General features: G+C 45.4%; 1 protein-coding gene across 1 annotated transcript; it reads left to right on the top strand.

Moving 5' to 3' along the window:
• The first annotated feature begins 501 nt into the window (after window positions 1-501).
• On the top strand, window positions 502-8,653 carry LOC113210396 (alpha-amylase 2). The gene is made up of 11 exons (XM_026428374.2): window positions 502-732; window positions 2,349-2,503; window positions 3,876-4,044; window positions 4,179-4,294; window positions 4,379-4,509; window positions 4,986-5,108; window positions 5,573-5,694; window positions 6,759-6,975; window positions 7,741-7,856; window positions 7,941-8,096; window positions 8,508-8,653. Exons 1-11 carry the CDS (start codon window positions 541-543, stop codon window positions 8,538-8,540), a joined length of 1,530 nt encoding a protein of 509 aa, XP_026284159.1. The 5' UTR covers window positions 502-540; the 3' UTR covers window positions 8,541-8,653.
• Window positions 8,654-10,456: the final 1,803 nt, after the last annotated feature.

Genomic DNA, 10,456 nt, shown 5'->3' on the forward strand with positions numbered 1-10,456 from the left:
TTATGACCTGTGGTTTTTGATTTCTTTTAAAGTCAATTTTTGGGCTAGAATGCTCATCTTTGAACTTGCTCTGTCTTTCCACGATACAATACGACCCTGAAATTCACAGGTCGCTAACGCAATTCCTTCTCAAATTATCGTGCACACATACAAACTGACAAACAGGCATTACTGTTCTCCTTCGGATCTTGTTTAAACTAGGTAAAATGCCCTATTTTGTCCGACTCAGGCAGCTGTTTTGCACACTATGGACATGGACAGTGGCCAATATTCCACGAGAAAAGTCATGAGTCATTTCAAGGTGTGAATTCCGTCGTGGCTGTTTACTCTACAGCAGAGTGTGTCACCTGTTGTTGTTTTATACAAGTCGATACACCCCCCACCCCCATCTTCTCATTCTCTCTCAGTCGATAGCGTTGCTGTGCCCAGCACTACACTCAGCGCTGGGCATTATCTTCACTCGGGCCGCCGTGCCGCAGAATAAATAGGCAGTGAAGGTGAGGACAGACCCCGCAGTTGCTGTCCGCCTCCCGCAGCAACATGGCGTCGTCACTCTCTCAGGCGCTGCTTTTCGCCGCGCTCCTGTGTGCACCGCTGGAGTCACGCGCCCAGCGCGAGCCAAACATGGCACCCGGGCGCAACGCCATCGTGCACCTCTTCGAGTGGAAGTGGAACGACATCGCGGCCGAATGCGAAAACTTCCTTGGGCCGATGGGCTACGGGGCCGTGCAGGTAAGAACGGTCTTCAGACGAGAGGGCAAACTCTGTGCAGTTGAACGGTCTTTCGTAGACTTTACACGACAGGTGCAACAGGAAGAGGTTGGCGTAGTCTCACTACTATGCACTACATTCTTAGGTGCCATGTCCTTGTCCTATACACTGTTTAAGCAATTTGTTGTAAATTTACAACACATTTGATGTGAATTTTGATAGCAGCAAATTTTGTTAAAACACAAAACATAATGTGATCCAACAACATCACAAAATTTTCTGAAACAAATTTTTATTTCAAAACCGTGGTCATTTACTTTCGCCTGCACCAAAAATGTGTAACAACACAAACTTGTTCGTTCTGTAACGATTTCTTAACAGTGTGTAATTGCGTGAAGAGGTCAATGTCCACCCAAGACTTATACACTCTAAATGCAAAAGAACAATTTTGTCTCGACTGCGCCTGGTGTTTATACGGAGCCGCGACGAACTGCGTCAGGGGTCACAAACTCGCGGCTTGCCCAGACCGGTAGGGGATCATCCAGAAAGTACGTCCGTCTTTCGCCGTTACGAACCTGCCGAGTTCGGCCTCAGCAAGCACTCGTGGCGCCTGGTAGGTAGGCAACATCTTGCTACCAGTGCATGCGTGTACTGCAGGGCGGCCTACCCTGAGTCTTGCAGGCGCCGTGCTCCTTTAATCTGCCGAATCATTCTAAGAAAAACGGATATACTTTTTGGACGACGCCTAGTGCGGCTCGCCGAGAGCCGCGCATCTCTTGCGTTCGTCTGGAGCCGAGGTTCCCGACTGCGGCGCTCGGGTTGGCCCAGTGTGTGTCTGTGTTTGTCTCACCCATTGAGTGCCATTAGGAGTGACAAAGACGGACACACCCATCGGCGGCGATACCGCTAGCTAGCTCTGTCTCTCTCACTCTACTCCCGAAGAGCTCGTAGAACGGGTGACCTATACAGGCTCGGTTTGGCGGATAGCTCAAGTTTATGACCCCCAAACTACGTGTTAAAAGATTTTTAGTGTGGATGAGGCTGTTTGGATATCGGCTGGCAATATCCTGGAACTAGATACCAAGCAAGAACCTGAGCTGTAGCTCTGCCAATAGGGTGTTCCATGCAGCCCTAAACGGAAGTAGGAAAAGAACAAACTCACTGATTTTTTTCTGTTTCCGGAATGGCTTTAATTGGTTGAGCTGATCACTTGCCTTCATCACGGCCTATACCGCAAGAGACATTCAAAAGTCAAAGAGACATTACAACGTAATGTCTACAGCCTCGACCGTGTCTGTTTTCAGTTTGTTTCACTGTGCACACTCTTAAAAAAAAATTGCGTGCGAATAACTGCTTAGGGGTACACAACACGCAGCGTGCAATCTATCCTAGAAAACTTATGCGCACGCGGTTCTGTGCACAAAATTCCGCTTGCGCATAACATAAATTGTTTTTTGTGCGCGCATTCTGCGCATGCATATAAGTTTTTCTTAGCTTATGTACAAGCTGCGTGTACATGAGGTCGGTCTAATCGGATAACTCGTGATTGATACTGATTTGCAGGAGGAGTACTGCACCGCCTGGTGAAAAGGTTTGCTCTTAACGTAACGTGTGCTCTATTTTTGGGGGAATCTCAGGTATCGCCCGTGCAAGAAAATGTTATCGTCAGACAAAACAACGAGAGACCGTGGTGGGAGCGCTACCAGCCCATTTCGTACCGCCTGGTGACGCGCTCGGGTAACGAGGAGGAGTTCCGCCGTATGGTCAAGCGCTGCAGTAAAGTCGGCGTGCGGTAAGTATAGCATGTGCGCAGTACACCACAGGCGAAAGCCCTTGAGAAATTCAGAATGTTCGATAACAAACTTCATCAAGGTTTCAACTTATTGCGTAGAGTTAAAAAAATTCAAACTGTTCGCTTACACGCTGTAACTGTGAAAGTACTGGTTTAATGTATAAAATTGCAAGGATTTTTAACACAAGGTGTAGAATTTTGCTTAAGTGTACACTTTAGATCCGGGGGTGTCTAGCAGGTAGGCGACAATGTCACCTGACCCGCAAAACTACGCGTACCTGCTGGACACCCCGGATTTGCAGTGTAGGTTCAACTTGTTTTTCACAGCTGTTTGTCTCTCAAACACCATTTCATAGATATGTTGCCTCATCCCAATACACTTGATAAGAGCTCCTATCATAGCTGGGCAATTAGTTTCACGGACTTTAAGTGTGAACTGCACTGATTGTCTTCGAAGCGGAATCACAGCCGCGACTGAAAACAACTCAGCAGTGCAATTGACGGACTTGTCTTGCTGGTTGATCTACAGCCCATTACTCTAGTGGAGCAAACCCCGCCCCACTAACTCCGTAGGTACAGATACAAGACATCAATTTTCGACACATTTAAGACGTTTTATGGGTACCCGCCCGCGCACTAACTTAACGCTGTGACGCTGCTCTCGCGAGACCACGAGAACGCGTACATCGCGACGCGGGTTAACTGTAATTTGGGGTTGTCTCAAATGTTGACGCCAACAGGCGTATGCCACAGGATTCCGAGTGACATTTTTGGCGTTTACTTTTGAGACACTTTTTGGCTTATGGATTCTAGGCATATTTGCCAATACTATACTACTCCCACGGCACAGCCCCAGCTTTGAACTTGCAAGTTTAGATATGTACAGGACGTGAGCGCCTTTCAGAGGGCCTCTGTTCTAGTTGGTACTACTGCAGAACGATACATCGAGTTTAAATGTTACGTGTTGGTAACACTGCAGAGTTCCGCCCTTGACCCTGGTCTGTTAGGCCCCGGGTGAATACCGGTTCCGCTAATTAATGACCCCTGGCCTTTGACTGTATCCTGTGTTGTGTACTCACTTAATAAACTATAGTGAAATAGTGCTGGAGTCTTTATCCTTACGCATCCGCCTTTATCACACGATAACCAGAATATAAACAGCCTCTGCTGTGCTGTGCTGTGGGAATGGTATGGGCAAAGGAGACACCCCAAATTACAGTGTAGTAGCATTACCATCAGCGTTTCCTAGTGATTTTAAGAATATATCATAGCCCTTGTCTGTGGGGCACATAATAAACTGGCACCAACCTCGGCCCCCTCCCCCATTACGCGCCCTATTAGCTTCTAATGCCTGTCGATTATTTCCGTTTAGAGTCTACGTGGATATAATCCTGAACCACATGACTGGTGAGCAGCAAACGGCCATCGGTACCGGAGGTTCCACTGCGCATACTTCAAGCAAAGATTATCCTGCCGTGCCGTACTCCAGCAACAATTTCCACCCGACTTGCTCCATTAACAACTACCAGAACGCCAACGAGGTAGCGATCTAGATCTAATTCTATCGGCTTTGATTCTTCGGGGACAAAATGTTCTCTATCATACTTTGCATCATCGTTCCTCACCTACTTTTTTTCTTTTCACAATATCTAAATTTTACTTGACATTTATGCAGGTACGTAATTGCGAGCTAGTGGGACTTAAAGACCTAGACCAGTCGCAGGAGGTGGTTCGAGAGAAGCAAGTGGAATTTTTGAACCGTCTTGTCTCCATGGGGGTAGCTGGTTTCCGGTAAATACACTCAGCTTGTGGACGACCAACGATTTTCGAATCTGATCCTACGTTTTTAGACTGTTAGACTATGTTGTTTTTCAGAGTCGATGCAGCGAAACACATGTGGCCCGAAGACTTAAGAGCGATCTTCCAGCGGGTGAAGAACCTTGATGAATCCTTTGGATTCGCGTCAAACGCCCGGCCTTTCGTATACCAAGAAGTCATCGATTTAGGTATGATATAATTAAATAGAACTATGGCAGGAAACTCATCATGCCAACAGGCAGGCTGGTCAGATCAACAAACACTGAGATAAATTTCTGTTGCCATTCAAATAAGTGAAGAAAACTTTTTGGAGAACCGAAGGATTCAGGATATACGTTTTTCACGACACCCTCCCTGACAAATAGAGTGCAACTGCCATGCCTAAGAATTTGTTCAAAGCCACGTTTAAGTGTTGGACTAAAAAGTTAAATAATTTAAAAACATGTTCAACTGTAAATTTAAACACTTTAAAGTGTCCAGAGTTGCATGGCCTACCCTTACAGGAGAACTCTTAAGTGTTCAAATATACTTAGTGGTGTCCGACATACTTTTAAGCACTTGAATGTGCACAGCAGTTTGACACTTTCTTTAACAGTGTCGGTGATTTTTTGATCTGTGATTTATGTTTTTTGGTCCTTCGTGTTGTTACTAAAAATTTCTGAAGGTGGTGAGGGCGTGTCGTACAAGGAATACCTGGACATCGGCCGCGTTCTTGACTTCCGCCACAGCGCCGAGATCGGGCGTCTATTTAAGGGAGAAAATCAGCTTCGGTGGCTCGTTAACTGGGGTAAGTCCAAAAAGAAAAACTAGTCGGCGTACATCTTGTGTAGTGTATTTCGGCTATGGAGTAAGGAGAGCTCTTCCTCCGTTCAATACACTTTTGACTTGAGTGGTCTGGTTATCGAACTGACAAGCGACTAGTCGCGATTTCCACGATAACTGCATGGTAAATTGTTGTGAGCTCGTCCAACTAAAGCATTCTGGGAAACCTGAAAACAAGAAGATTACGAGGATTCTTTTATAACTGAAAATGCGCATTGAAATGCGCCTACAGAGTAACACATTATAGGTACATTTAATGTGCATTGCCGCATTGCGGCATTAAATGCGCACTTTCTGCGCGTAATGCACATTAAATTCGTCAAAAATGTGTTACCGTGCGCTTTGTGCATTTTAATGCGCATTGCCGCATTTAATGCGCATTTAAGTGCACTGGCGCTACTAGGGTGGATGTGTCCCGTGTGCCTTTAGGCCCTGCTTGGAATATGGCAAATGGTGACGACGCCGTGGTGTTCGTGGACAATCACGATAACCAGAGGGGGTCCGGTGCGGGTGGCGACATTCTCACGTACAAGAACGCGAAGCACTACAAGGTAAGTCAGGAAGCAGTAGGTACACAGTACAGTACACAGTAGTAAGTACACTGAAGCCAAGCGTCATCGCCACTGAAAACGACGTGATGACGCGGTGATGATGCTCATCTTTCCTTTGGGTGCAGTAAAATAAAAATTGGACATCGAACCATATCTTTAAGCGGGGTTTAAAGTTTTGAAATTGATTTTTTCCATAAAATAGATGAATGTAGTTTTTGGCCCACTATAAGATGGTCAAAGTCAAAACAAAAGAACATTCATTGCTGAGCTTAACTTGAACTTGAAATTAAACTTTAACTTTAAATGCTCAGCTCTGTCAGGAAGCGCAAGGGGAGACGAGGGGGAAATCACTTGGGTCCGTAGCTTACGGGCTATTTCTGGTATTTCTCGAGTAATTCTCCTGCCATTTTGGTTATTTCTCGCCTATTTCGGATTATTTCAGGGTATTTCGCGGAATGTCGGAGTATTTCAGGGGTATTTCGCGACTATTTCACCGACTATTTCGCGTCCATTTCGGGTCTATTTCGCTCTACTTCTCCTTTATTTCGGACTATTTCGGGGGAAGGTGTACGAACTATTTCGCAAGTGATTTCCCCCTCGAGGGGAGACCGCCCGGAAGACGGCGTGAAGTGAGGCGCCTGGCGTAAGACGTGGGATGTGAGGTGGACAGGCAGGCCAACCAAAATCGCGAAAACATTTTAATTTAAGCGCGCCGCAGGCCAAGGTAGACGCACATTTAGCTCAGCTTCACACGGTTTTAACGTGCGTCTACCTTGTTTACTATTAGAGTGAACTAAGACACAACCATGGGGTTATCAAGGTAAGCATCGGCCGACCGGCCGACCGACCGGCCGATTTTCCGAGCGCGTGAAAAACATGTTTAAAGTAAGTGACGCGCACATTTTCGGAAAGGGGGGGGGGATCATTATTCTGTAACAAACATTGAGGTGCGCCGTTTATTACGTCCGTGAGACGCATTAGAATAAAGTGACGAGGTAATGCGAGCGACTGTGACTGTCCGTGGCGCTTCTCCGGTGAATCAATCGTTGATTCTTGCTTTTCAGATGGCTGTGGGATTCATGCTAGCTCACCCACACGCGCTCAAGAGGGTCATGTCTTCGTTCGCTTTCGACTACAGCGACCAGGGCCCGCCCACCACGTACAACGAAGAGCTGCGCAGTCCGACATTCAATGCTGACGACTCTTGCGGCTCTGGCTGGGTGTGCGAGCATCGCTGGAGGCAAATATACAACATGGTCCGCTTCTCAAACGTAGTTACTCGTAAGTAGCTTCTCACAAGGGAACCTTTTCAGGTGTAAATCTCCGATTTCGTTGGTACTCGGAAAATTTAAAGGTTATTATAATAGAAGTCGGATGGCACTTGAAACTTTTCCTAAACTTGACATTTGTTAGGGGTTTACTTAAGCCTGACACTGTTTTTTGCTCTAAATATCCCTCTACCGCTTTAACGGTTCAAAATAGAGCAAAACGGACAAAATTTTGACCCTAAGGGCACTACTTTGACGAGTTACCCCTGAGAACACTGCTTTAGATTTTTCAAAAAATATTTTTTTCTAACACCTTTCTCCTACCTTATATAGGGGAAAACTAAATGTCAGGTTTAGGAAAAATTTCAAGTGCCATCCGATTTCCACATAAATAACCTTCAAATTTTCCAAGTTTCAACGAAATCGGAGATTTACACCTGAAAAGGTTCCCTTGTCAGTTGGACCGATGCGTCTCATTATCTTAAAATTGGAAAGTTATCAGAATACTTTTAACTGGACAAATAAATACACGATGCCTTCTAACGATGAAGTCCGATGTGCGGCGGTCCGGTTACACGATGTCTGATCTGGGGCATACTTTTTTAAGCTCCGTCTTAATGTTGGCGCTTCGTATCCGAAGCAATTAGACATTGCTTTCTTACCAGTCTGACGTAGAGCGCTGTAGACAGAATTTGTGTGATAACGGTACCCCACATATCGGCTTCTGTGAGGAACGCGTCATGGTGGCCAGTGGACTAATAGCGTTTTCATCGTACAGTAACACCGCTTACGAACTGGTGGGACAATGGTAGCAACCAAATTGCTTTCTGTCGTGGAAACAAGGGGTTCGTGGCATTCAACAACGACGGATACGACCTCGATCAGTGGTTGCAGGTACGTGGTCGCTTTTGCAGTTAACTGCATTAACACTTGTAGGCTGGAAAATCCTAACCAAACGTTTTCTTATGTTTTCTGAAGACTTGCCTACCAGCGGGCGTGTACTGCGACGTCATCTCCGGCAACTTAAAGGATGGACGCTGCCTCGGCAAGTCGGTGCAAGTTTACGAGGACGGCCGGGCTCGCATTATCTTGAAGATGAACGAAGAGGACGGACTACTGGCCCTTCACGAGGGAGTAAGCTTAAACGTAGTGCCAGATCTTAGTTGTTCTCCTTGGCGAGATCAATTAGGAAGCAGGCATCCGTAACTTATAACTTAACTGCCTTTAACGTTATTGTAAGAGATAAAGTTATAACTTGTAACTTTTAGTGGAGTTCTTTTGGAAATAAGTTATTCATTCGACTTAACCTTCCTTTTTTCCACAGTATGTGGGATTAATATCTTACATATTTCAAAATCGATAACTTAACTTTTAGTTTGATACGTGTCTTGTTACGTTGACTAACGAACATTCGTTCGAGTTATGATACGTTACGGAGCCCTGAGTACAAGGTTCATTAAGTCTCGTCGCGCCACATTTTATCACCCGATCGAAATCGGCTTGGCTGTGTACTGCTTGTGTGTGACACTCTGTTTTCTGTTACAGTCCAGAGTTCCAGTGGCCGCTGCCGCAGCTTGAGACATCTCTTTAAACGCATTACTTCTGAAACCACTACGACGATTCTAAATAGATTCCTGATTTGTCGGTTTTTCAATATATGGTCAAAATATATCTACAAATATTCAACTACACTTCGTTTTCAATTTTTTGCACCCTGGAATTGCTGGAGTTAAAGAAAGAGAGTTGACACTTTGTTACACGGGAAAAAAAGATTCGCTGAATCAGCTAATATATTGACTGGTATCTGGACAGACAAGCACATAAACTTCTGTAACCACTATATTGTCTACTCTAATCAATCATTGGCTGTGCCAGTCAAAAATTAGCTGTAAGAGCTTATCCCTTACCTAAATCAGTCGAGGTCTACCTTACTGATGCAGGCAAATCATTATTTCATACAACTAATCATTGACTGGCACAGCCAATGATTGATTAGGGTAGCCAATATAGTGGTTACAGAAGTTTATGTGCTTGTCTGTCCAGATACCAGTCAATATATTAGCTGACCCAGCGAATCTTTTTTTTCCGTGAATTGAAGCATATCAAGTTTTCGGCTGACCGATAGCATGGCCTACAATCGAGTTCCCTCCTCCGTCATCAACACGTTTTCCTTGAAAACAAGTTCAGGTGGCGACGCAAGGGTGCAACAAAGCATTCCGGTACAGCTGAAATGCGGAAGAATTGGGGCAGAAGAAAACGGAAAGCACTTTGCTCACGAGGGAAGGTTTTCCAGTGATACATTCAGATTTCAATGGCACTGTAAGGTGGTGTTGTTTCCACCCCCAGATAAGGTTTTGCATTATGGTTTCAGCTGCCCGTAGCGTGGTTAAAGGTCGTTTTACGCGAACTTTACTGAAAATTCGCCAAATTTATAGCCTGATTATCAACTTTACATGCACATATCTCCAGAACCGTTTGAGCTACAGCGCGTAGCATTTTGCAGTCAGTGAGAAGCGTGTGGACTGTTATTTTTCCACGCCACTGTACTTCTTCCAAAAGAACGGGGTACATAAAGTGCTCGACGGCAAACATTCTAACAAATTCACAAAAATAAACCCCTGAAGCCCGATTCTGTACAGAGCAGCGACAAACGGCGGTGTCAGTAGGTGATGCAAGCTCTCGGGGCGCCTGGTGGGTAGGCAACATCTCGCCTTCGTTGCATCCGTGTACTGCGGGGAGGCCTACCCCGAGTCTTGCAGGCGCCAGGCTCCCGGTTCCGAGAAACGCAATATTAAATTGACGAAAACAGTCCCTTCCCTACGTTGTTGTTGACATGTTGGAAATTTTGATTCCGCTTGCGCATAACAGTTTTAGAGTTATTCCAACGCGTCGTGCAGCTTTTCTATGTCTTACTATGCGCCCGCTTCGTGCAGAATGTTGCAATTACGTTATTCGACCGCACTTTTCCCCTGACCACACTTCGACTCGAACCCGAACCTCAAACAAACTTTGAAGGCCAGTCTTCTTGAATCAGCCTCTTCGTCTATCAACCCCCCTTGTCCCATTGGGCAGTAAACCCGTAACATTAACTTTGTTATGCTCACGCTAATCCGCGTGCCATTTTTTTCCCATTTATGCGCACGACGCGTGTTCATAATATCGGTCAAGTAATTTACACTTTTGCTATAAAAGGTTCAGCGTGATTAGAGAGTTCGCTCGCTCCACGAGCCACGCGCCGCCTCCTTATTTCACAGTATGGTGGCTTTACTTTTCTCTTAAACACGCAATTCAATCAAGATTTTTATTATTTCTTCGCACCGTGTGGATTTTATAGTTTCTCGGCTTTAGCTCAGCTGTAAGTCAGATTTTTTTTTTTTTACAAAATGCTCCTTTTAAGTATTGTAGCCCACACCTTCACGAAGAAAAAGAGCACTCGTGGAACTCTGTACCTCTTGAAGTTTTCCGTCTAGCTCAATTAGAAACTTGTGCTGTTG

The sequence above is a fragment of the Frankliniella occidentalis genome, unplaced genomic scaffold, assembly GCF_000697945.3.
Source record: "Frankliniella occidentalis isolate FOCC.00 unplaced genomic scaffold, Focc_3.1 Scaffold14, whole genome shotgun sequence".
Taxonomy (NCBI): Eukaryota; Metazoa; Arthropoda; class Insecta; order Thysanoptera; family Thripidae; genus Frankliniella; species Frankliniella occidentalis.

Coding starts and splice junctions, on each gene's coding strand:
- LOC113210396 (XM_026428374.2), top strand. CDS start 541: ATGGCGTCGTCACTCTCTCAGGCGCTGCTTTTCGCCGCGCTCCTGTGT. Junction 2,504..3,875: donor TGCAGTAAAGTCGGCGTGCG/GTAAGTATAGCA, acceptor ATTTCCGTTTAG/AGTCTACGTGGATATAATCC. Junction 4,295..4,378: donor ATGGGGGTAGCTGGTTTCCG/GTAAATACACTC, acceptor GTTGTTTTTCAG/AGTCGATGCAGCGAAACACA.